This window comes from Tauraco erythrolophus, chromosome 5 (genome assembly GCF_009769465.1).
Source record: "Tauraco erythrolophus isolate bTauEry1 chromosome 5, bTauEry1.pri, whole genome shotgun sequence".
Classification (NCBI taxonomy): domain Eukaryota; kingdom Metazoa; phylum Chordata; class Aves; order Musophagiformes; family Musophagidae; genus Tauraco; species Tauraco erythrolophus.
The window spans coordinates 50,398,756-50,425,913 of record NC_141469.1 but is presented as its reverse complement, the minus strand read 5'-3'; the positions used below and the strand labels follow the sequence as shown (position 1 = coordinate 50,425,913).

The following is a 27,158-nucleotide window of genomic DNA, read 5'->3' as shown; positions in this document are numbered from 1 at the left end:
CCGCATGCTGCAGAAAAGGCTGCCAGAAATTTACTCTGGTGACACAGAGGCTGAAGGGAGACCCAGTTGCTCTCTACAACTACCTGGAAAGAAGTTGTAGCGAGGTGGGTGTTGTCTCTTCTCCCAAGTTGACAAGTGATGGGATGAGAGGAAATGGCCTCAGGTTGCACTGGGGAAGGTTTAGATTGGAGATTAGGAAAGATTTCTTGGCTGAATGGGTTGTCAAGCATCGGAACAGGCTGCCCAGGGAAGTGGTGGAGTCACCATCCCTGGACGTATTTAAAATACGCATAGATGTGGTGCTTCGGGAGACGGTTTAGTGGTGGACCTGGCAGTGTTAGGTTAGTGGTTGGACTTCATGATCTTTTGCAGCCTGAACGATTCTATGGTTGTGCGAAAGAGCTGACGGCACTTCTTCTGCAGCCAGAGCAGCAGACACCAAGGAATTCAAGCGTTAAGTAAGACACAGGCGCCAACCTGGGTAGTAGCAAACCCTCTTCCGACGATCGAGGGCGGCGGTACACACTACCCACAGAACCGCCGACCCTCTCCACAGAGCGCTGCCAGCACCAGCCTGGTGCACGCTGGGTGTTGGCGCCCTCGTCGTCACGTCCGCCCCGCCCGCGCGGGGAGCGCTGGGAGATGTAGTCGCGCTGGCACGGGAGCTGACCGGCGTCCCGCCGCCTCCATCGCCGCTTCCGCACGGAGGGGTTGGGCCGTGTGGGCGAGCTCGCCTCGGGGCGGCCTCAGCCGCGGGTGCGAGGAGGGGCCGTCCTTCCTCCGCTGTCCTTCGCCCACTGGCGAGGCAGAAATGGAGGCGCCCTGGCGGCAGGGCGGCCGGGGCCGGGGCCGCGCCAGGCCCGCCGAGCGGCTCGCCGCCCGCGCTGGGGCGGCCGCCCGGCCCCCCGCCCCGAAGGCCGGCGGCGCTGCCTGCGTTGCGGCCGCGGAGGTCGGCGGCGAGGGGGCCCGCGGTGAGTGTCGTGTCCTCCCCGTGCCCCGGGCCGGCCGGGGGCTGCGGGGCCCCAGGCTGGGGAGCGGAGCCCAGCCGCGCCTCGGGGGCCCCCTGCAGACGCCCGGGCCGGGGCTGCTCCCGGCGTTACGGGGACGGGGGGCGGGGGATGGCGCTTGTGTGGCCGGGGAGCCCCGGTCCCCCTCGCTTGTTAGCGAGCCGGTGTCCCGCCATGTGCCGTCTCCTGCCTCCAGGTACCTCCTGGGGGAACCGCGGAGGCGCCGGGCAGTCCAGGGGCTGGGCGCTGCGTCCCCCCCAGGGTGCACAGTCGTTGCCCTTCGAGCAGGAGAGTAAAGTGTGCAATAAATGACAGAGCAGCTGTTCTTCGGTGCGGTCGGAAATACTCCGGAGAGGTTGGGTTGGATTGGGTGGTCTGGTCGGTGTGCCGCTTCGGCCCGGTCTGGGAACAGCGCGGGCTTTCCCGAGCGCGAGGGCTGCAGTGAGGGCAAGTTAATACCCGAGTGATACCCGTGCGGGTAGAGAAGTGCCACACACCGAGCACTTCTAAGGGGCGGCATAGTTTCTTAACGAAAGTCCTAAAACTAAACTTGATGGAGCCCCAGTAAATGTATGTTCCACTTAAGACCACGAAAATTAGGAGATACTTAAGACCTGTGATCTGCTGAAAACCTTTCTATCTCAGTGGTATGTTATCTTAAAGGCACTCTGGTTTGTTATGAACTCTGTTGTATTTTTTTTTTTCCTCAATGTGAGAATCTATTTTGCATCCTATAACTTCAAAAAAAGTGTATATTAAAACACTCTGTCAGTTTTAGTGTTGCTAGCTGTGAAACAGCGTGAACCCAATATTCCAGTAAAGACTTGTTAGATGGAGGGGGATCAATGCAAGTCGTGATTTCAGAAATATCAAATGCTGGTAGAGGTACCTATAGGGTATGAGCAAATTATAACTATTGCTCTTCTTAAGAATTGCCTGGGTTGGTTTTTTTTTGGGGGGGGAGTGGGAGTGGTGTGTTTTTTTTTTTCCTTCCCCATGCTATGAAAGTTGTGTTTGTGCAAGATGTACGTATGAGGGTTTTTAAAGTATCCTTCTTGTAGAGCAGCATTATAGATGCATATATTCTAGTAGGTTTGGTTGGATTTGTCAGCAGTAATTGACAGGTAACTCTTGCTGTGAATTTTATGGATAATGCACAGCAAAAAAGTGGCGTTGAAAACGTAGCAAAGTACTGCCCTTAAAAACGTAAAATCAGCAAGCTCTTCAAAAAAAAAAGGAAGCAAGTTGAAAGCATGTAGAACTGAATGTGGTGTTATTACTAGCTACTATGGTGTTAACCATCATGAATCTGTTCTCTTAATAGAATTATCTTCACTGAAGAAATTTGATGAAATTAAGAAGGCTAATCAGGCTGCAGCAAAAAAGCTAGTTGAAGACCAATTCAGCTCCTCGTCTGAAGATGATGATGAAGATGCTGAAGTAAAACAAGGAAAGATTTTGGCCAAAACGTTTACCATTTACACCAGTCAAACTGGTAATTTTTTTTTCATGTATTGAGTTGTATTTTGGCATGAAAGCATAAACAATGCTATATTATTGACTGTATATTAGAAATTTTCCATAATTGGAGGGTAAGCACTTTATTCTGATGTCTTGTATTAAAAGTATTTGTTCCCAGCAATGCATGCTGGCAGGACTTGTTGCCTTTTTATGCAGAATCAATGGTATAGTTTTGAAACTGTCTTAAGTACTTCTAATAATGTGGTTTTGTAATAGTGTATGACTGGCCTGTTCAGAGAAAAAAATATATATGCGTTTACAGCAGTCTCAACTTGTACAGAATAGCAGATCAAACATTACTGATTGCTTTAAAAATCTTTATACATTAAAGATGGAGATGCAAGTGAACTGGAACGTACAAGACAGTACATGAATGAAGCTTTTCAGTCAGGGGCTATGACATGTCTGATCTGCATTGCTTCAGTTAAAAGGAATCAAGCTGTAAGTATTTTACAGTAGTGTTCTAGAATAAAGCAAATATCACTGTATAACTTGTGTTTAATTAGATTACTAAGGAAATTCTTGGGATTGATAGTTTTAAAGTGATAGAGTACTAATGCAACATTCTGCATCTTTGGATTTTTCAAATACTTAGATAAATAGGTGCTTGTATATACGTAGCTTATAATCAGAATATGTATTTTTTGACATGTGTTTGTTATTAATGTAAAATAGTTACATTTACATTTCAGAGAGTAGCAGATGAAAAAAAGAAGTGCAGGAAGGCCAGTGCGTGCAATGTTGTATTCAATAAGCTATGTCGTAGCAAATGCCAAAGCAAGAGCTAGGAAGTGTGGAAATATTCTTGTTAGATTTACAGCAGGGGAGCTAACATAAACTTCGCTGCTCCAAATGCTGATTGGGTGAAAGAGAAGGGTGACATGTCTGAGAAGATTGTCGTATTTCATATAGGTACATTTTTCGTAGGAGAGATTTCAGGACAAATCTTTTTAACTTCTGTTGTTATGTGTCAGCTTCCCTTTGACTTTGACAGGCCCAACACTGCTTCTCTTACGTTTTCTTGAATCAAATACATACTTGCAACTGTATGTTTAACATTAAAAGCAAAAAAGCACACAGCATCCTTCAGTTCTTATGGTGGATGTGTGTGGACTAAAAGCATCCAATGAAACTGTAGTCATTAAATTTTTTTTTAGAAAGAAGTGCGATATGTTTTATATGAATTCTTAACATATTTAGTCCATACATTTTCAGACCTTAATGTGTTATGTTTAGCTTGATTTTAAAGTTCTGTGTCTCTTGATAGAGTTAATCTCACCTCAGCAGAAGTGAGATGATTTGGCAACTTGGAAGTCTTTTACAACTCAGTGGTTTGTTAGTTATCTTGAATCTGTAACTTTTCAGCCAAGTGTGTTTGTTTACTTCATGTCTCCTCTTTAGCTTTAGTTTTGGGAAGTTAGTTACTGTACTTTTAGAAACTTAGGTCATTGACTCTGCCCTCTGTAAGGTAATGGGGAAATTCTCCTTGTTTTCACAGTATAATTTTATAACAATGTTGTAAGTTATTAAAAAAGAGATTCAATCTTAAATTTCCTGCTGCATTTCTTGTTCCAAATTGTTATAGTCATTCTAAGCTGACAATTTCAGACGTCAATACGTGGAAAGCAGCAAAGTCATAAAACTGCATTTCTGTTACTTAAATTGCTTTTCAGCAGCAGGCTGTTTCTAAGCAAAGGATTGTGATTTCATTCCAGAATTGAGAGAGAAGTACACTGGGAACAAGAACATAGAGGCTTAGTGATGGAGACAGGATACTGGCAAAGTCAACTTTCTCTTAAACACATTTGCTTTTGATTCTGTTCCATTTACAACCTCTCTGCTCTTTGAACAAAAGACACTACGTTGAAAGCCTTATTTCTAATCAAATTCTTTTCTTAGTAGCATTGTATATAAATCCTAAAGTTTGAAAGGGAGAAAAGCGTGTTTAGTACTTTTACTACTGAGATGTCTAGAGACCTAGAGTACAGGACAGGGAGAGAGGTGGAGGGAGAGCTGGGCTTGTTTATTCTAGCAGATAGGACACATTAAGGGATGATACAATTGCAGTGTTTGTCAACTTGGAGTTGTGAAGGTGGCTAAAGCCAAAGTCATCTTTGTGGTGACAGATGGTGTAATAAGGGGCAATGGCACAAACTGGGGCTTGAGAGGTTCAAATTGGGTACCAGGAAAGTAGTATGACACTTGGTAGTATGACGCTGCCAGGCAAAGCTGTGGCTGGACTGAGCGAAGCTGGCAATAGTCCCACCTTGGGCATGAAGCTGTGCTATATGGCCTCCAACAGTGTGTTTGAATCAACATTTCTATGATTATATAAATATTATATAAGCAACAGGAAAAAAGATAATAGGTATGAATCTGTTACAGCAAAACTGCCTGTATTAATCTAACAATGGATATAATCTATCTTTGGAAATCTGTTTTTTAAACAGTAAAATAGCAAGCTTGTATTTCTTTAGATATTATGAATGTTCCATCAGTGGAAACAGAAAGAAACTTAATATAAAGCAATTGACATTTGTATCTGCTCTTTAGGTCTGGAGCTGTTGTGGATGCTTTTGTATATTTCACCTGGTGTGTATCCAAAAGTGGGCCAAGGACAGCCTTTTCCTTGTATCTTCTCCTTTGACGGATGATGATTTTGGGAAGAAAGATTATCCCTGGCCATGGTGAGCTCTTCAGGGTACATTTACAAAGATACTTTTATTGTGAAACACAGTGAACTGGAGTTACTTTAAAAAGGAATGATACTTGTAAATGACGTGTACCAAAAAAAAAAAAAATTCAGAAGACTGACTTTTCTATTCTTTTTCTGAATTATTTTTAAGTTTTCATTGGCATGATTCTGGAATATTAATGTGAGATCTTAGAGAGCAGGTTTGCTTATGAAATAAGGTACAAAATTGTTGGCTTGCAGCATCTCAAGTTGCTAATGCTTATTCTACTACAAACTAGTTTTGTGTTTAAGCATAATGTTTACAATGAAAAACTTCAAGGCACATGGTATTTTATTTAACATTTAAGCACATGATAAAACTGTGCAGTCACTATGGAGAAGTCGTTTATGACCTGTAATATATTATATGGGGTAAATGGACATTTTATTTAATAAAAATTAATACATAGCTCTTTCAAAGGCTCTATTTTTCTCTGAGGAGGAGTTCCTTGTCTGTTTTCCTTTCCAGAAATGGCAGCTGCTTTGCTTCTTTTTCCTTGTGTTGCCTCCCTGGTCCATGGCTTGCACCTGAAAGCCTTCAGGGCCTGTGGTACTAACAAGTTCCAGGCCTTTGGTGCCTATCTACCTTTAGGAATAATATATTTTTTAATATATTATACGTAATAAAAATTGTTCGGTATACTTGCTACACTTAATTATTTTGTATATATTCTTAGAGAAACAAAGATTGTAATGTTAGGGCAATTCCTTAGACATTCTAATTAATGTATTGTAAAATCTGATATATAGAATCACAGAATGGTTTGGGTTGGACCTTTATTGTATATTATAAATTTAATTGTGTTGTTATTGGTTGCAATAGTTGTAAAAATGTTAATTGGTAGCCTGATAACAATTTTGGGAAACAGAAATTGTAAAAACTGCTTTGCTTTTTAAAAAAATATTTTAAATTTTATTTTCTTTTCGCTCCTTTTTTCCCTTTTTGTAGTCCAAAGTGTAGGTTTGAATACAAACGGTCTGAAACTCCCAGTAGGTATTACTGTTACTGTGGAAAAGTGGAGAATCCCACACTGGACCCATGGCTGGTACCTCACTCCTGTGGTCAGATATGTGAGAGGGAATTCAAACCTCCTTGTGGTCACAAATGTTTGCTGCTTTGTCATCCAGGTAAATCCATTGCATCTCTTGGTTGTATGACCTGTATTTATATAGCTGTTATACAGTTTTACTCAAAATCTGCCAACTATATTTAAAGTTCTCAGAATAAACCAGAGGTAGTCAAGACTGCATTTGCTGAATGACCATTAGTGAGGTAATCTTTTTCCTGTACTTAGGGCCCTGTCCACCTTGCCCAAAGATGGTCACAACGACCTGTCACTGTAAGAAAGCTAAACCAGTGCCCCGAAGGTGCAGTGCCAAGGAATGGTCGTGTCGCCTGCCGTGCGGACGAACATTGCTGTGCGGACAACACACTTGTGAGAATTCCTGTCACGCAGGTAGACCTGTCTTCTTAAACTTCAGAGGAGTATTTGTTTTGATTGTTAAGATACATCATTCTTTTGCAATTCCTACTCTCAGTGTTACTTCGCAATTACATACAGGAGATTGTCAGCCTTGTCCACGAGTCAGTACACAGCGGTGCGTCTGTGGAAGACAGAGGGCAGAAAGACTTTGTGCAAGTCCTCAGTGGCAGTGTGATCAGGTATGTTGAAGCTGTCCTTTTTAGCTCATTCTTTATCTTTATAAAATTTATAATCAGCATATTAAGGATTAGAAAAACTTATTCAGTATGAAAATAATTCAATTTTTTAGATTTTGAAAGTGCAATAAGAAACGTAAGCAGCAGTGTTTGAGAATAGATCTACTGGATGGCCCAGTTAATTTCTGACAGTAGTTAAAATGTCACTGTTCTGGAATTGTGCTAGGATTAAGCTAGCAGTGAATTTGACCTTGTATATTCTGTTTTCTTGTACTTGAGGTTGAAATTTCAGCTGCTATCTTCAAAAATAAGTGTGGAAACCACAGCTTAGTAGATAAGAGTTTCATGGTTATTTACTTCTAGTGACTGTAACAGAATGAAAGCTTTGTAATTAAATCTTTGATGTGTACTTGCAGCTCATTCCAAGGACCAAGGCTGTGGATTGACAGACTGTAAAAGATAAAAATAATTTTAAAAATTAAGTGGCGGGGGAAGATTGCATCAGGAGGTACTTGGTCATTACGTTCCCAGTAAGAAAGGCACTCAGCCTCTGTAAAGTATCAGTTGAAATGCCATTTATTTCGGCTAACACTATAGAGAAGGGGAATATAATATAAATAATAGTATGGCCCTTTAGCTGCGGGGAACCCAAGCTGTGCAGCGTTGAATGGGTCTCTGATCATGTGCAGCATGCAGCGCAGACCCCATCTGTAGAAAGGGTTACTGCAGTGTGGTCACTGAAGCTATTGCAGGATTTTGTTAGAAGAAAGCAACTGTTCATCATTTTTACTGTCAAGCAGAAAGAATGTTCACATGAGAACTTCTTGCTGCACTTTTAGATAAAGGCAAGGGCATGCAGGTGGCATAATCACTGATACCAAGTGGGAGCTGCCTCCAATCTCCCCTGCTACAATGAGTTTATTGTGTGGCCGAGGGATACGTGCAGCACAACACAGGCATGAAGGCCAAGCTGTATGTGCGGCACAGCACAGGCCTGGGACTGCTCAGGTCAACTGTTACGTGAACCACTAACTCCTCAATATACAGTGGTCTTCCAGTCAAAATCACTGCAGGGTTGAGCAGTTTTGTTTGGTCAACTCAGTGAATATAAGATTTGTTAACAAAATTCAGGAAAAGTTAAATTCTATCCAGGTGTGTCTCACTCCTAGTTTTTCCACCTGGGTTGCTTTGTCTTGGTATATAGTTCTGTTACATTGCATTCACTTGGTTTCTCTGGGTTTGCCAGGTGTGTGGGAAGCCTTTGCCTTGTGGTAATCACACATGTGAACAAGTTTGTCATGCTGGTCCCTGTGGAGACTGTCCTCGTTCTGGGAAAAGATCCTGTCCATGTGGAAAATCAAGTAAGCTGCTTGCCTTTTTTTTTTTTTTTGTTAAAAAAAGATACATTTAAAGAAAAAAAAGTAATCCAGTCTTTGACAGTCAGTAGTTTAGGTTAATTCTGCAGGGCAGGTTCCATAAAAAGTTCTTCCAAAGAGTAAACCATGACAGCGTATTTTATCTTTTTTGCTTAATTCTTTCAAAGCTTTGTTCAGTGCCAGGGGTTCAATTGGTGATGTGAATAATTGAGTAATTCTAGAGAAGCTCTTAAAAAATGAGAGCGAATTGGCATTTGAAGTCATATTACATAGTGATTTTTTTTCTAAATATTTTGGCTTTTTTTCTAAGTGTTTGCTTGTACTTCTCTCTCTTCATCTAGAGTTTACATTGCCTTGTACAGAAGATGTGCCCACTTGTGGTGATAGTTGTGACAAAGTTCTGGAATGTGGCATCCATAAATGTTCACAGCGATGTCATCGAGGTCCCTGTGAAATATGCAGACAGGTTAGTCTTACTATGGCAGGTTCACATTTTGTTAAGGTTTTTAAACTCTATATGCCTGGAGCAGTGCAAGTCTCCTAAAGGACATGAAGTCATATGTATCACAAATCAATTACTTTCTGTTCATTAAAAGGAATACATTTTTTTCTCTATGCCCCCCACCCCACTCCCCCTGCCCCAACACAATTCTAAATTAGTAGTTGAGTATTATACATCTGAATTGAGGCACCGATGAGGGTTTTATTGTTTTGGGTTGGTTTTATTTTGTCTTTTTTAATTAAAGACTTAATTTTTTCCCCCCAGCTCTTCTAGCTTCCTTGCTGCTTTGTCTTACTATGCTGTTTCTTCATTAGTCAAATGGAAGGTGCTGTAACATAACATTATTTCTTTGTTAGTAAGAAAATAATATTTGCTCTGCTCTAAATATCTATGGAGCTTCTGTGGTCTGGCCTATAAAGCTGTTGCTCTGTCTGCCCTCTCTCTGGGATGATCTTATAGCAGCCTTCCAGTACTTAAAGGGAGCCTAAAGGAAGGCTGGAGAGGGACTTTTTACAAGGGTATACAGTGATAGGACAAGGGGCAATGGCTTTGAACTGAAAGAGGATAGATTTGGATTAGATATAAGGAAGAAATCTTTCACTCAGAGGGCGGTGAGGCACTGGAACAGTTTGCCCAGAGATGTTGTAGATGCCCCATCCCTGGAAATGTTCAAGGCCAGGTTGGATGAGGCTTTGAGCAACCTGGTGTAGTGGAGGGTGTCCCTGCCCATGACAGGGGGCTGGAACTAGATGATCTTTGAGGTCCCTTCCAACCCTAACCATTCTATGATGGATTAATGTAGTATGCAGGAGAGGTACTTTTTTATATGAATTTGTTTTGCATTTACGCTTGACGTCTTGTGCTACACACTTGAGTGGTTCCTTTGCAGTGGCTTCCCTCTTGGTGAGATAAAGGGCACAGTGAGGTGCCGTCTAGAGCACGGTGTTTGCAACACTGACACAAGGTCCCCACGTGGTTATTGCAGTAGGTAATCTGCTCAGAGCTTGTGATATACTTCCTGTTGTGATAGAGCATTGTAATGTTACTCTCCCATGAACTTTTCTTTACAACTAGTAGTAGAACACTTTATTTTCTCCTTTCTTTTTCTTTTCTTTTTTTCTTTGTATTAAAAATACCCTGTTTTTTTCCCTGTCTTGCTGCCCAGGAAGTTGAAAAGCAGTGTCGCTGTGGAAAGCACACTAAACGCATGCCATGTCATAAGCCATATCTGTGTGAAACAAAGTGTACTAAAATTCGTGATTGCCAAAAGCACCAATGTAGGAGAAAGGTAAGTGTCCAGCAATGATGTTTCTCAAATGTATTGTTTAGATAACGTTTTTATTTCTATATAATATTTTGTATTAAATATAAATCACATCAATCTGTTGTTCCACCTCACGTTATTGTATAGAAAGAAGACTTTTCTTCAGTGTCATTCAAACTAGTTTGCAATGTATGAGAATTCCCTGAACAGTGCTGTCACTAAGAGAGCTCACTGGCCTTAAAAACTAGGAGGGAATGTTGACAACTTTCCAGCCTTGGAAGGCAGTTCTGCTTTCATATACTTGAGTAGTTATGCTTGAGCTGGTGCTTTATGCATTCTGGAGTAGTTAAATCAATTTATTTCCTTGATGTGTAGGAAGAGCTGGGGATATCTCATAACTTTACTCTTATTTTTGACAACGCAGCATTCCACTCCACCTTCTAATATGCGTGACTGCAAACAGCAGCAGTCTGACAATTGGGAATTGGAGTTTTGTTTCCCTTCTCATTTTAAGTCAAAGGAATAGTTATAGCTCAGACGTATCTTTTCAGTTTATTGGTTCATGAAGGCCTGGAAGTTGCCTGCTATGCATGAATTAAGACATTGCGAAAGTTGGACTTCTTATCACAGAAAGGCATGAAAATACAGTTTTATTCTTAGGTATTTTTAGCATAATAATAATTATTATTACTGTGAGTTTACTTTATGTGAAAAGATGGCAAAACAATCTTAATATCTTTAATTTATGCTAAAAAATCCAAATTTATCTTCCTAATTGCCATCCTTTCTTGTACCCTCCTTCCAAACTGTGTCTTTCAAGTTAATAGAAAGGGTGACAGTGTCTCCTGACCTGGCATTGACCATTGTGGTGGTGGTGTGATGTTGTGATTCTTCTACATTACCACTTTATGTAAGAACAGAAAGTAGATAACTGATCCTGAAGTTATCTGACCTTTACCACAAAGGTAAAAGGTGTGTGGGTTTGTTTTTGTTTTTTTTTTAATAATAAAAAAAAAAGTGGTTAGCAACAGCTTTGTGCCAGGGACAATATAGTATAGAAGTGGAAGAAATTGCGGAGTAATAGGGTAAATGGTTGGATATCCTATGTGTAATCTTCTGAAATTATTTTGGATTAAAATATTATAAGAATTTGAACTTATTTTAAAATGTTCTTATGCTTTTTTGAAGCCCTCTGCCTTTTTAGTGTGTTGAAATAATGCTTTCAAATGTGTGTTTTCTTGTTATTTCATAATGAGAATTTTTTTGAAACAACTTTACAAATGGCTTCCTTTTTATACCTGGCATGAGTCTGAGGAAATTTGACTAAATTGCATGACTTTTTAAAATAAGAAATATTGAAAAAATGAGATGGTAGAAGAAGGCAAATTTATACCAGAAATGTCTAAGTTTTCAGTTATATAGAGTTGTTTGTGTTTTTTTTCTTTAATAGTGCTGTTCTGGAAACTGTCCACCTTGTGATCAAGTTTGTGGGCGGACTCTAGGCTGCAGAAATCACAAATGTCCTTCAGGCTGCCACAGAGGTAAGAATAGGTGAAGGATCCCTGCAGTGATGGAATATTGTTTATTTTTGCCAAACTTCACATTTGCATGGCTCTGTGTGGTGCTTAATGAATTCTCTCCCTTGTTGCATGTGGACTTTTTGTGGGGGCAGTGTGTTCGAAAGGTTTTTAGAGCTTAAGGACTTACATAATGACAACCTGAATTTTTACCTGGTAATTTTGCTTAGCATTGTTCCTCTGAAAATGCTCTGTCCCCTTTCCAGCTGCTTTAAAAATCCATAGCTTGACTTGTTTTCCCAAATCATGCGGTTCACTGAAAAGGCATAACGAAGTCCAACTACACATAGAAATGACTGTGCTGATTGAGTCTGGATGGCTTTTAAAAATCCTAGAATACAATGTGTGATACGAGTGGGCTTAAAATAAATTTAAAAAAAGTTGCTGGGATTTGAATGTATATTGGTATCTTACTGGTGAAAGAGAAAATAAGAACTTGTTACTGACTATATGAAAGATAGCAAAAAAGTTAACTTCTGCGTTCAGTGATCTTGATTAGAAAGATTTTGAAAAAGGCCAAAATTGTCTGGCAGCTTTTATCCTGCCAATTACTTTGACATTCACTTGGTAGAGGATTAAATTGGAATGACTGAAAAAGTGGCTGCCCTGTCAGCAGTATTGCCCACAGAAGCTGCTGCCCTGCTGAAACAGCAGCTGAGCAGCTGATATAATTTCCCTTAGTATTCTGGACTGTAAACTGCAACAACTCAGGAAATAATTCGTAACTTGTTCAGTCAATCTTGCTTATGAGGCAGTGATTCTTAAGAGGACAGGACAGGTAAATGTGGCAGTTGTCCCAGTTAACCTGCTGTTAAATCTGTCACCACAAACTAGTGGTTTGGTTTTTCTATGTTAACTGCGCCCCTTCTCTTCTTCCCCCTCCCTCATACCCCTCCAAAATCCTGGAAATACTTTTTTTGTTTGCTTTTTGTACTGTCAGAAGAAAACTGGCAACATTGTTTTTCTGCATTAGTTTGATAACTAAATCATAGAATAAAATTCTAGTTGGAAAACTAAGATGCTAATGCTGCATTATAGGATAAACTTTCACACTGAACAGCTGTTTATATTTCATACTACTTGCATCTTACAGCCTGGCTAATAGTGACAATGATTTCTAATAACTAACAGCAGTATAAAAATAATAAATCAGTGCCTATAAGAAAACAAAAGTGAACTTTGAGAATGTAAATATCAAATATACACACTTTAAAGTGTATGAAATTTATCAAAACAGTACAATTGTCAATATTTAAGTGCTAACTCGTGCCAAAAGTTACATCTAATGAAGCTAATAACTATGATATGAGATGATAAATTTGGAAAAGAAAAGAACTTCTGTGTGCTCTAAAAAATTACAGTCTAGTACAATTTCTAGTATCTTGTCAAAATGTTTGAAAATATTCCTAAAAAGACAATGATTTCAAAATATTTATATTCATATGTTTCACCTTATACACTAGTATTTTAATAGCTGCTGAAAGTTATGATTAATTATTTTATCTTCAGTATGTAATACCAGGTCAGGTTAATTTTGCAAAGAGCTGCCAGATCTCAGTGACCACTGATTTTAAAGGAAATAGCATGTCTCATAGGAAATAATTTGCCAGATGAGGTCATTTAAAAGATACCTGATCTCAGTATTGTTAGAAGTTGCTGATAATAAGCACTTGTCCTTTAGCAGGGGTCTCTGAAAAAAGGTTACTTAATCTATTCTGTTTGTGGTTTGATTTTTATGTATCGTTTTTTCTCAAGTATTTTATCATGCTTGCTGAAATTTAGAATGTGTCGTCAGGGAATAGAAACGTTTTGTTTCCTACTATGGTACATTGTAATGCTTGATTTGAGAACAGTGTGCTCTCACCTTAACTTCAGGCTTATATGTGAGCTCAGCCCTTCCATCTTTTTCAGAAGTAGGCAGTTGTCTTCGTTAATAGAATATTTAAGTAAATTGTACACATATTAGCAGCTCTGGACAGCATAGCTTTAGACCTTCGGTTTATTTGTTTATTTTGTAAAAGGAGCTGTTCATGTGTGCTGATAATCTATTATAATTTAATTTACTTTGCAATACAAAGGCTGTATACTTCCATCCTTTTCATTTCAGCAGCCTTCTGTCACTGAGAGATCTGCTTCTTGAAGTGTTGTTTCTCAGATCCTGCTAACAAGTCAGAATCACTTAAAAAGTTGTGTTGTCAATAACACTTTGAAAGCATTGCTTTCTTTAAGGTTTCAGAATGCAATATGATTAGTAAGCCAACATCCCTTGTCTAAATATGCTTTTTTTTAAGAAGATGCATATTCTTACTGATAATTACTCAATAATAAAACGTAGCAGTTGGCACTTGATGAAGAAATAGTGTGGTAGAGCTATAAATTAAAACAGGTATTTTACAGATATCTTTTTTTTAAAAATCTATCAGGTTAGTAGCATGAGTAACTTTATAAAGGAGGAGGGTCTTATCAAAAAACATTAATTATACATAGAGGATTAATGTTTCTTTAATATTATACAAAATCTGCAAAACTATCATACCAGTTTTTCAATATATCTTTTTTTATCTGTTGAATATAGAGGAAAGATGACATGTCTTCATATGTATGTAAGACTGAAATATAGCTAGCAAATATTTGTGTTGTGTGATCTAAATGGCTAGGCTTTAATAATCCTGACTTCTTTTTAAAATGTGAGAGAGGGATTGTTTCTAACTTCATACCAGTTAACAACTGTAGCATAATCAAGATTATTATTACTGTTCTTTAAGGATCGTGAAATTCTCTTTCCCAAGAGGGATTTGAAACTAAAGCAGAAATAAAAAAGGAACAGCCGTCTATTATTTAGATCAAATAGAATAGGACAATTATACCATGTGCATGTTCAGAGTTACATTAGTTACCATTTTTTATAATCGGTAGCTTATTCTGATTATCATATTGTTATATATTTTAGGTAGTTGTAATCCATGTCCAGAGACTGTAGATGTGAAATGCAATTGTGGAAAAACTGTCATTAAAGTGCCCTGTGGCAGAGAGCGCACCATCAAACCTCCCAAATGCAAACAGCTCTGCAGGTCAGTATGGCAAGTGTGTGTGTTTCTAGTTCTTCAGTGGAGTTTAAGGCGTCCTTAAAGAAAGTAGTGAAATATAACTTTACAAGGTAAAAATTATTCCTTTAATATGATTACAGATACTGCTGTTCAGTTTTCTGTGTTCATGACTATGCAGATATGTTAGCAATAATCATTCCTATCGGATACATCTTTGATGTTGTGGTTTCACAAGCAGCTTGCTATTGTCAAGGGGGAGGTTGAGCCCTTCTAATTCTGTAGTCCCACTTCCTTCTTCAGGGCATCTCTGGTACCTTTTTAAGTACCTCCGCGAGGCAGTTTACCTAGAAAATGTGACTAGCAAAAGGAAAATGAATATTTTCTACTGGGGTGTAGCAAGATTAGTTAGCGCAGAGTAGAATTAGGATTGAAATAGCTGTTTGAATATGCAAACCCAACTTTGATTTTAATTTAATTTAGAACTTCTGTGTAGTTTTATTGTAAGATTTATCACTGCTGAAGGTGAGAAGTAAACTCATTTTTAAAAAAATAACTCGTTCATCTCAATTCTTTATATTTTGAGCATAATTGTACAGTGACTATAACTTCATATTTCTCGCTGTCATATTGATTAATTCTTGGATTTTTACTTCAGTCGACCACCTACGTGTCACCACTCTACCCAGGAGAAACACTACTGTCACTTTGGTCGGTGTCCTCCGTGTCGTCAGTCCTGCCAGAAAAAATTAACATGTGGTCATTTGTGCCCTGTTTCCTGCCACGATGAAGCACTTGTGAAGCAAACTGGCTTAGTAAGTAAATAGTTAGTTGTGTTCTGAAGAATGAGCACCAGTTCTTTGACCTTAATCTTATGTTGGAGGCTTTTGGAGTTCAGAGTAAATAAATAATCAAGCACAGAGGTATGTATACTGCTTAACTGAGAAACTGTTTCCAGCTCCTTTATTGTGATCTAATTTTGTAATACATGTAATGGAATGTGCAGTTTTCAGCAGTTATAATTACTCAAGAAAATAAGAATTTTGTTAGAGTGGTATTAGAAATATTTATTTTCAAATGTAAGCAATTACTTTCGACGTAAGAGCAAAAAATAAATTTTAACTCTGATATTTACTAAACCATCAAAATTAACACAACTTAGAAGTGAGAAATTGGCGTCTTTAAACATGACATATGCATGCCCTGCATGATGATAATTTCACTTGTTTAGAATTGAAGTATTTTAATATTTTTACCTCTATTAAATGCTTAGAATTGTTTTGCTGATTGGGTTTTTTTTTGGCTTTTTGCTTGATTTTTAGCAGTAAGGCCACAGGCCTTCATTTTCCTATCTCTAACCATGCTAAGAATGAAATTTTAATTTTTTGTTTGTAGGTGATGTTGAGATTTCCATTAGTAAAAAGTTAGTTACTAGAAAGTGTATTTGTTAGAATTGAGATCTCTTTGGATGATATATTTATTTATGATCAAGCAGATAGTTCCAACTGTGTTTTGTATTCAACTACTGTTGTCTTTTGCTTTCAGCATCAGTCTGCAGGTCCTTGGGAACAGCCATCTGAGCCAGCTTTTATTCAAACGGCATTACCGTGTCCTCCCTGTGAGGTTCCTATACCAGTGTAAGTATGAAGAAGAAAACAAGTAAAAGAAAGTTTTGATATGTAAAGGGATTTTTTTCTTTTTCATACTGTTGTAGAGGTGGACATGAAAACAACCATATTTTCCTCTTCAGACACCATGAGCCTCTGTGAACACCATTCTCATAAAACTGGGGCCACTGGTGGTTGTTTAATAGACGTTTTTGTAGTGTGTGTGCTTACTGTGTGAAAGGACTGATAGCATTAGTAAAGATTGGTTGTTTATAATACGTTCTACCTTAAAAGAAAAATATGAAAATTGCAAAGACAGCCATTGTAATTTGATAGTCTTCAGTAACATACAGCTTTTTCCATATAGTTTCTATCTTGTTTGGTTTATGAGATCATCATTTTCTGCGTAATGAATTGCTATCTTGTTTCTCAGTTGTACGGTTATTATATGCTAATGAATGGCAGGTGGATGCCCTTCATTCCATCTGCTTGTCTCTTTTCTGTTTTTGACTTGTCTAGAAGGTCCTGCTCCTTGAGTAGAGCTGAATCAACTCTTTCTGTGATGATGCTGAGGATATAAGGGAAGATATGATGATGACTTTTTTTACCATTTTTCCATTTGATATAACTTCTGTTTACATTGTGGAATAAAGACTCAGAATTCAACATTTATCTGAAAAAGGAAATACTGGGGTTTTTGGTCTTTTTTTGTATTGCAATCTCCTGCTGTTTTAAACCTTGCATACTTCACCGGCATTAGTGCCTATTTGTTTTTTAAACATCTCTCCTTAATGAGGGATTATTACGTCCTCATTTTATGAAGTGAGGAGACAGAGGAAGATGATGAGAAATATTCATTTAACTGTCTATGTAGATTTGTTTAGAACTTAATTTATCAAGGATTATACTATGATAGGTTGTACTTCTGTTCAAAACTATGACCACTCAGTACTTCTGATACTCAGGTTCAAAGCGAGACTCCCAAAAGCAGAAAAATGTGTAGTTACGAACTTTCTGGTTTCAGCGTTTGGGAAGATGCCTGTAGAAACTGTCTCATGTAGGTATTCAGCAGAGGTCATAGTGTAACATCGTGTAGGGCCCATCTTCTAGTTCCTCTGAATTCCAACCTCAAAATCACCTCCTTTAGTCTGAAGACTCCTTCTCAGAGGAGGTAACTCTGCTAAGTGAGAAGGAAACTATACTGGAAAAGTTGTACTTGATTTTGTAACTAGAGGAAGCATTGTGGCATTTCGTAGTGCTTGTGGCAAATTAAGGTTCTGTTAGCATTAGATCACATTAATTCTGGAATATCCTGACTCTTGATTGATCTTTGCAACTGTAATGTTCTTTTTTCTTTTTTCTTTATTTTTAAAGCGATGAGAGAAGTTTCCTGAATTAACAAAATAGTAATAGTAAACAAAACCATAGATATGAGTGATGTGTTGCTACAAAGCAAAATATCTGACGCTTTCTTAGATCATTACCAGGGTTTTTAAAATCTTTGCTAGAACAGTGGCATTTGAATGAATATGGTAATGGAAAATAGTTTCAATCATCCTATTCTGTGTAGATGCATGTGAGTTGACATTCCAGCCTTCACCACAGAGGTTTTGCAATACTTTTAGATGTTTTTTCTAATAATTTGGCGTCCTTGAACATGAGCAGTCAGAGATTTGGAATGGAGTGTATTTGGTATCTGTTTCTGTAAATAGTTAAAAAGGAGTTTCTGGAAAATGATTTGCTCTATTGGTTTCACGGAACAACTGAGGCTGGAAGGCACCTTGGAGTGGGGTCGTCTACTCCAGCTGCCTGCTAAAAGCAGATGAACACTGAATTCGGACCGATTTGTTCCGGTTTAGTCCAGCTGGACTTTGAAAACTCCCAAGTACATTGATTCTGCAGCTTCTCTAGATAACTGCTTTCACTGCTTGATTATACTTATACTGATTTTTTTAATTTTTTTTTCCTCCACTATGTGTCCACTCAGAACCTTCCTTGTTTCAGAGTATGATTGTTGTCTCTTGCCTCCCTCCTGTTAATCTCAGTAAGCAGCCTGGCTTCATCTTCTTGGTAACCTTCCCCTTAATGCTGAAAGACTACTATTATATTCCCAACCTGTCAGTCCCTAGCTGACAGTGTTGTTGGGATTTAGTTAGTCCCAGATGCAAGAATTTCTTCTAAGCCTATTTCTCCAGTCAGTCTGAATCCTTCTGAATGACATCCCTGCCCTTAAATGTATTGATTGCACCATCCTTTGGCATAGTCTGCAAAACTGGTGTATTTAGTCTCTTCTAAGTTACTGGGAAAAACAAATTAAACAAGATAGGTCCCAGGCTGAAGAATTCCACCTGTAACTAGTGCCCAAGTAGGATACAAACAACTAGTCGTTCCCCTTTGACTCCAGTGATCCTACCAGCTTTTCTTGCATCTAGTAGTTCATCTGACACCATTCCATCTCAATTTGAATGCAAAGTTGCTGTGGGGAACCTCTCATCTGCAGATTTAGTAGTTACATGGCAGAAGGCGATCAGGTTGATTAAGCAGTTTCCCCTTGCAGTTGAACAGAGGCATGCTACAATGGAATGCAGAGGTCCTAGAAGCCAAATGAACAGGTTACAGGAAGATTATCTTGGATATAATATAATTGAGGTGTATTGAGTGAAGAACAGGCTCCTGTGCTACATCTGCTGCTTGTTTTACTAGGTGAAAGATTGATTCCTCTAGTTAATATCCTGCTGTCCTAAAGACCATCCTTAGCTATTGGTAGTTGCTTTGTGTTAGAGAAGTTATCAGGGCAACTTTTCTTCTTTTAAATACTTTCTAGAAATTTTTAGGAACTATTTACAGGTGTTTTGGCTTGAATATTACCGATGTTTTCATTACTCTCCCTTATAAGATTTCAGTAGAGAAATCAAAATAATACTTGGGAAGGAGATGACAGATATGAAATCAGAGGTTAAAAAAAAAAAGATACTTTTCAAAATAAATTGAGCAAAAGATTGATTTAATTTTTAGGAGATCAGTGTTTGAATGAGTCACCATTTAATACTTTCACAATTCTGATAAGAGTGCAGTTTTCCTCTCCTAGGGATGATAGACCATTCTAAAAGGGATAGAATCATAAATATAAGAGTAGACTAGGTAGTTATTTGAAATAACTGAAAAATAAGAAGTGATATATTAGTCGAGTCAAAGGAGAAGGTATTTGGGTGCACTTCAGGTGATTTTCTAAATACATTTTCCAAACTAAAATTATTAATTTCATCTACAACTATAATTAATCTGCATCTGAAACACTGATTTTGGGCTTGCTGTCATAAAATATTAGCAATCCAAACAACTGTTGAAAAAGAGAAGGCATTGATCTGCATAGGTAGATGATTTTTTCTTAGTTTGCACTTTTTAAAAATAGATTGCATTATTTTTGTGTGAAAAGCACTGTCACTGTTTAAAGTCCCTTATTAAAGAAATACATGTTTTCTAAACCTCTGATTTTTCTTTCTTTAACAGGGAGTGTCTTGGGCAGCATGAGGTGAGTCATGGAAACTGCCTTTTGAAGTGAAATATGAAGTATATCTCACTTTGTCGGTCTGAAAAAAAAAAAATTAAAGAGAAATATATGGCTTTTCTATGTTTTGAAACCAATGAAGTACCTTATTACAAGGGCTTACATATCAGAAGGTGGTTTAGTTCCTTTTTGAAGAATATATAACTACTTGACTTTTTAGAATTCTTGGACAGAAATTTAAACTCATGATTTCTAAAGCTATTTGTGTATTCTTGCAGTTGTTTAAATAGTGTAAATTTTAGGGGGAGGGTCTTTTTCATTAAATACTTCTGTTTTTTTTTTTTTTTCCTCGTTCTATAGTTATTATCCTCTCCCTGTCACAGATTTTCCTGTTATTCTAGAAACTGCTGTGTTTATTTTAAAAGGACAAGAAACATAGTGCCATACAGGAAAATTCTCATATGACTTGGATCTAAGCGTGCATGGATGAAATCAGGCAATATGGTGGAAACTCCTTTAGTGTTACTTATTAGCTTTTCTTTTTGGTGTGCAGCCTTCTCCAGTTTTGGATGAAGTCATTGTCTATTTTGGCTTACATGATAAGAAAGTCTAACTGACACTTGAAGCTAAATAACTATCATTGTTATTTACAGTAATTTCTAAAAGTCATGAAATTCAAGATCAACTTATTTTAAAAGATGATTTTTAAAAGATGATTGCTAAACTAATCTTTAAAAAAATTACTGCTATTATAGCTTTTTCTGGGAATATGTCTACTAGTAAGTTTGGCATAAATTCACGATCGAAGTGCAGCTAACAATACTATAGCAAACCTAGTTTCATTTCAAGCTAGTAAAAAATTCTAGAAAACACAAACACTTAAAAATATTTAAAGACACCCCCCTCTTTTTTTTTTCCTTTGACCATCTTTAATAATCTTTTGATATGTGTTGTAATGGTAGCTTGACTAGGTAGTGGCAACATCTACAAATGTTGTTAATGGAAGTTTATATATCCCCAATTTATTTGTGCAGCACACTTATTAATCCAACCAGAGCTGTGAATACAGCTTCCATAGAGCTACTTTGCAGCTTGTCAGTTGCTAAAGAAAAGTATGCTGTAAAAATGGATGAAAAGAACAACTGTGCGTATTTGTTTGTTGTTGAAATAGCTGGGGTTTGTTTTTGCTTTCCACAATAAAACTTGCAGGTGTATCAACCAATGTTTTATTGAGTCAATGACATACTCGTGATAGGATATGCCAAATCTCACCTTAACTTCCATGAATTTATTCATAAACAAAATATAAGCTGTGATCAGTTGACCCAATATGTAACTTGCTCTAGACAATGTTACTGATTTTGATACTGTTCAGATGTACACCGTTGTGAAGTTTATGTCCCTCCCCATAACAGAGGACAGTATGGCTGCTCTTATTAGAGAAAATGGTTCCAATTAATAGATATTTATAACTACTTATTTCAGAATAATTTTTTTTTTTTAAAATCCCTTCTCTGTTGCACACTAGTCTTAGCAGAATCAATGACTTTGGGTCATGTTTTCTTCATGCGTTTGTACAGCTAATAAGGAAAAATCCCAGGGAGTCTATACCTAAATTTAATTATTTAAATTTATTGATTTTATATGATATTCTAGATTAAACATTCCTTCTCTCAACCAGCAGAGCGCAGTGCTTCCTTCCTGCTGAAGTTTAGCAGTTTCTGAGTGGAATGAACTGTTCTAGTCTTTGAGATTTTGAGAACAGTTAAGGAAAAGAATGATTTGTTACTCTGTGTGTGAGGCGGAGTTTACAGTGCGTATTTTATGTGCATTGTACCTTTTCATGTTGTTCTGAGATGTCTAAAAAGATTAAGAAAAAAAACGTTCAGTGTTTTACAGCCACATTGACTCTTAACAAGTAATCTCACCTCAAACTCATTTACTTTTGTTAAAAAGAGAAAACACTTGTATATATTTATGGACACTGCCCTCCTGTAGTAGCTTCCCGCCCCTGAGGGGATTTTCACTGGGAAGTATTAACTTTTCATATATGATGGAAGTGGCAATTTTCTCAAGCAAAGTTTTGCTGTGAAAAGGGGCTCATTGCTGTACTATGTTACTACTTACGTTGGACTGTTGTTGTACCACCTATAATGGAGGAGGAATAAAAGAAACAAAGTAGGAATGAAACAAGTTATAAAGACTTACTGTATTTTATTAGGATGCCTGCAGACAATGAGTAGAAGAGAGAATGAAAACAAACAGCTTAGGAGTTCTATAATAAGCAAATCTACTGTCTTTGCATTTTTACTTGGACAGTAATTTTAATTGGTCTGGGTATTGGAGTTGGTTGTTTTGTTGGAGTTTTTTTGGTTTTTTTTTTAATTTCACTTTGGCGTTTAGTTTAAAAAGTATTTTTAAGGGATCGATTTAGTTTGAGCTCTTACATCTTGGGTATTTAGAACAAGCACTTTTATCACTTGAAACAACAGACTTAGAACTTCTTTTCAGATGTTACAATTGTATAAAATCTGTATTCAGTGGAAATATGATTCTATATAACGTTTAATCTAAAGTAAGATTTCTTTTAGCTATAGTGTGCAGTCTTCTTTTAAATTTTACTGTGTAAGTTTTGGAGGGTTTTACATATATTTATTAAAAATAACTCTTCATTCTTCGATTTGTAGATGCTTAAAAGTAGCTCTCAATTTTGTTTCAGGTCGTAGGTCAGAAAAATTTATCATCAACAGTTGCTGCCACCTCAAAATGAAAACGTGATGTTTTACTTTTCTTTGAACTGCTATAAGCATTGTCATCCCATAGCAGTAGCATGCATGTGCTCATTTAAAATCAAATTATGAGAGCTAGTGTTTATATTCAAAATCTGATTTTGTTGGAAAACATTAATTAAAACTCGTACAAGGTAGATGAGGACAAACAAGGAAATCTTAACTGGATATGTTATTAATTTGTCTGCTCGATTTAATTCTCTTGTAGTTGCTTCATTTCATTAAATGTTCTAGGGGAAGGGAAACATTCTGGTTTTGTTTCTGTGATGAGTATTTTGAATATCGTGTAATACCAGTCTTGCTGTTCTTGGGGCAGATAGAACTCTTTCTTCTCGGATTTTTGGTGGGTTTTTTTGGTGGGAATTTAATGTTGTGTTTTGTTACTCTAAGGTTTTGTGGGTTTTTTTAGTCGAGGTTCATTTATAGGAGGAAGACTGTTACTCTGCCTCTAGGTAAAATTTATGTCAAACTTGATGAGATTCATCTTTATGGCTAAATACCTTATAAATACTTCCAAAATTCCCTGCCCTATTGTACTTGATTTTTATTTTCATATTCCAGTTGATGTTTCTGTTAGTTGCTTTTATGCGTTTGAAAGATATGCTGGAAAGCTTCTGAAAGTTGTCTTGTCCTTTCTAACTTGCCTTCCTTTCTGTATCCTGTGGAAGACCTGTGTTCTGAAATGATGCCTCCTTGTTTTCTTTCTTTTTCCATTGAGCTTTCATAAAATATTTCTGGTTCTCATCTGTGTTCTTTGTTCTTCAGCTCATCAGCCTCCTGGAGTTTGTGGCTTCTTTAACATTCATCTTTGTAGCAAAAGTAGCAACCTCTATCACAGAAATTCATTCCAGCTGTAGAAAGAAAAACCTTTCTCTGCTTCGTCCTTTGAATTTGTTACTAATATCCACAACAGATTGACTTGTCAAGAAATGGAAGCAAAATTTGGATATATAATATAGGTTTAAATTAATTGAAATTCTTTTGGATTTGGTTACACTGTCAATTGATTCCAGAAAACACTTATCTTTTATTGGACTCAAGACTTGAAGTCAATGAGTGGGGTGAGCTGAAGCTCTGCTGGATACAGCCCGAGGGCTGGGATGTTCTCTGCAGCTGGCTGTTTGAAAGCTGCTACCGTTTTTTGCTGGCTTGTGTGCTTCTCTGCCCCTGGCTTCATTCAACGTGTCACCTCCTCTGGGGTACTTGAGGGATGCTACCAGAAGGGATGCTCCACTTCTGCCTATCTGCTTCTGCTGATTCTCTTTAACTGGGGCTAGTGACTGTGTCCTTATCTGATGGAAGACTAACTCTCTGTAAAAGAAGTCTCATTACCATATTGAACTGTGCAGCCACAGAGCTGGTTTGCTCCTACTGCCCTGATCTGCTCTAACTGCCTGAGCTGCAGCAGAACCAGTAGTCATAAAAAAAATCAAGTGGAAACAGGGGAACGAGAAAAGGTAGAGAAGTGGGCAGTGGCAGATCTTAGTGTTTAGTACACCTGTTCATTCATTCTCTTACCTTCCAGCATCCTTTGAGTACTTATGTTGCTACTAAAAGGAAGCTATAAATGAGGAAGGAGGAGGAGGGAGACAGAGGAGGATGAGAAGGGACAGGATATTAGAAACGATAAAAGCTTTGGTAATTGATGTGTGTTCGCTGAGTATAGTGTTACTCTCCTCTTGAGACCCTGTTTTTATTAGGCCTATTGCTGGCTTTTGCTCATTTGGTCCACAGAAACGTAAACCATCAGAGACTGAGTTGTAGGATGTTTGCAGGTGGGAGTATTCAGACTGCTTGCTATGGTTTTATTAGTGCTTTAGCCAGTGTAATGAGCTTCAGCTCTGACATAGGGATGGGAGAGCCGTTGGATATGATAGCCTCAAGGTTTTCTCCTGTATATTCCATGCTTGATGTTCAGCCTGCCATGCCAATGACTTCTGGTCACAGAGTCTCAGTGCATCAGGATGAGGAGTTCAAAAGTCTTGTGAATAAACTGCATTTTGCAATGGCTTGTTGTGGAGTAGTGTCTTTTTTTTGAGTGAAGCGCAGAAAACATTTCTATAGGCAAGTGGATTCAAATCCTACTTTATATATTTTTGGTTTAGGATTGAGGGAAATCAACATGGACAGTGCTGAAGACAGAATGTCCCTCATTCTGCCCTGTGGGGGACCATCCTCTCTTCCTTCATTTCAGTTCCAGTGCTCACCTGGATGTGTGGCAAATCAACTTGCAAACCAGAAGACAAGGACCTTTTTTCTATTAATTCCTTTTCTTCCATTTTGATTCGTTGAATTGTCTTGCTTTAAATACAGATATGTGGTAAGACTTGCTCGAAGAAAATGGTAGGAGTGTGCAACTAAGATTGTAGAGTTGGAAGAGAGAGAGGAAGGGGTACAGTGCAAAGCTGTTCAGTCAACTTAAGCTGTAAGGCAAAATCACACCCTTAGTCTAGTCAAAGTGAGTTATGTCACATTAGCCTATTGTGCAGTAACATCACAAATAATTTCTGTTTTTCTCTGCAAGATGATCATGATATTAAGAAAAATATCAATTTTCTTGACAGTATCACAGAAACTAATTTTTTTTCATGTGAATATTATATAACGGTTGGAAAATGGGAACAGCAAGTTCCCTCTAAAACTTATGATATGGAGGAACTTGTACTGTTCAACTTTAGGAAAGTAACCTACATAACCAAGTTAAGAGTTTACACTCCCTTTCAGTACCAATGAAGATTAAAGGCTTTTAAATAGATGCTCTGAATGGTACTACAAAGCTCTGTTAACTGGAGTGTTAACCTCAAATTAGAAAGTACAAATGTATCATAAGAAATTAAAATCCCAGTCCTGTCATAGAGCCATTTCTTCTTCCCCTTCCTGCTCCTGGGAGTTATATTTTATTTAGTCAGTATTTGGTTTTTAGAATTTCTGACTTGCAGGTTGTTTTCTCTTTGTAGAATTATAAAATATTTTGGGTTTATGATGCCCCTAACATAATTAGTCCTGTGAAAGCAAACTGTAACTGTCTTCTGTAATAACTGTAAAGTAGTTTAGAAACCTTTAATGGAAGGCATGAGTGTAATTCGGAAAGAAGGAATAAATTGCACTAAAAGGTTTGAAAATGTAATAGTCTGTTTAAAAAAAAAAGGAAACAATGTTTAACAAATAAAGCAGACTTTTTTACTTGGTATACGCAGTGTAAAACAAATGTGTGTGGTTATGTTGGGATGGGAACCTGTTAAAAAAAAAAAGTCAAATAGACATTGCACTGGTTTTCTTCTTTTAACAAAGATACTCAAGAACCAAAATTTATCTGTAACGATACTGTGCCTCTGTGTGTGTGTGTACATATATATGTATATAGTGTGTGTTTGTGTGTATATGTATATCACACACAGTACACATGTGCAATGTGTGTATATATACACTATCTGCGTATATATATATTTTTATTTATTTTTTACTTTTAGGTTAGTCCATTACCATGTCACTCTGCAAATCCCTACTCATGTAAAAGATTTTGTGGGCGGCTTCTTGATTGTCAGAATCACACCTGTATGAAGGAATGTCATCGTGTTACTAAACTGAGCAGTAGTGCAGATGCAAAGAAGGTAGGTTGATTGCCTTTCTGAATTTATGTATTTTTTACATTGTTTTCAGTTTTAAATGGAAAATAAAGAATTTGTAGCTGGCAGGCACAGGAGCTATTCCAGATTCTCCCATGCAGATGGGAGACTTGCATGTGGTCTGTTCCCATTGATGCTGTGACATTTAGCTAATCTATATATCTTTAGACTGTAAACCAGGCAATATTATATATTTTGCGAATGTTACGCTTTTTTGGTTTATAGACATTACTTCGTAACATACATTGTTTGTTGTGGTTTAGCCCCAGGTGGCAACTAAGCACCATGGAGCCACTCGCTTGCTCCTTCTCTCTGGTGGGATGGAGAAGAGAAAAATATAACAAAAGGCTTAAGGGTCAAGATAAGAACAGGGAGGGATCACCCACCAACCATGGCCATGGGCAAAGCAGACTCAACTTGGGGACAAATCAATTTGATTCATTACCAATCACATTCAGAGAATAATAATGAGAAACAAAGCCAGAACTTAAAAAAACCCTTCCCTCCACCCCTCTCTTCTTCCTGGCTCTGCTTCCTCCCCTGCAGTGATGCAGAGGGATGGGGAATGAGGATTGTGGTCAGTTCATCAGAGGTTATTTCTACCACTCTTTCCTTAAAGGAGGAGGACTCCTTACATTCTTCCCCTGCTCCAACGTGGGGTTCCTTCCCACAGGAGACAGTTCTCCATGAAATTCTCTGACATAAGTCCGTCCCACAGAATCCAGTTCTTACGTATCAGACTGTTCCAGCATGGGCTTTTCCCACAGAGTCACAGCTTCTTAGGTGCAGCCACCCACTCTGGCATGGAGTCCTCCGTGGGCTGAAGGTGGATCTCTGCTCCATCATTAATCTCCATGGGCTGCAGGGCGGCAGCCTGCTGTCTCACCATGGGCTGCAGGGAAGTCTCAGCTGTGGTATACCTCCTGCCACTGCATCTTCACTG

General features: G+C 38.0%; 1 protein-coding gene across 1 annotated transcript in view; it reads left to right on the top strand.

The window, feature by feature from the left end:
- The first annotated feature begins 796 nt into the window (after nucleotides 1–796).
- The window catches only part of NFXL1 (nuclear transcription factor, X-box binding like 1), a 49,048-nt gene continuing 22,686 nt past the window's right edge, over nucleotides 797–27,158 (top strand). Inside the window, exons 1-16 of the mRNA XM_086611351.1 lie at nucleotides 797–971; nucleotides 2,332–2,502; nucleotides 2,860–2,969; nucleotides 5,082–5,215; nucleotides 6,212–6,390; nucleotides 6,558–6,719; nucleotides 6,825–6,925; nucleotides 8,169–8,283; nucleotides 8,640–8,764; nucleotides 9,966–10,088; nucleotides 11,515–11,605; nucleotides 14,592–14,712; nucleotides 15,344–15,500; nucleotides 16,231–16,322; nucleotides 19,803–19,824; nucleotides 26,060–26,200. Of these exons, the coding sequence (XP_086467477.1) occupies nucleotides 812–971; nucleotides 2,332–2,502; nucleotides 2,860–2,969; nucleotides 5,082–5,215; nucleotides 6,212–6,390; nucleotides 6,558–6,719; nucleotides 6,825–6,925; nucleotides 8,169–8,283; nucleotides 8,640–8,764; nucleotides 9,966–10,088; nucleotides 11,515–11,605; nucleotides 14,592–14,712; nucleotides 15,344–15,500; nucleotides 16,231–16,322; nucleotides 19,803–19,824; nucleotides 26,060–26,200 (2,004 nt within the window). The 5' untranslated portion in view covers nucleotides 797–811. The remainder of the gene's footprint in view (nucleotides 972–2,331; nucleotides 2,503–2,859; nucleotides 2,970–5,081; nucleotides 5,216–6,211; nucleotides 6,391–6,557; nucleotides 6,720–6,824; nucleotides 6,926–8,168; nucleotides 8,284–8,639; nucleotides 8,765–9,965; nucleotides 10,089–11,514; nucleotides 11,606–14,591; nucleotides 14,713–15,343; nucleotides 15,501–16,230; nucleotides 16,323–19,802; nucleotides 19,825–26,059; nucleotides 26,201–27,158) is intronic.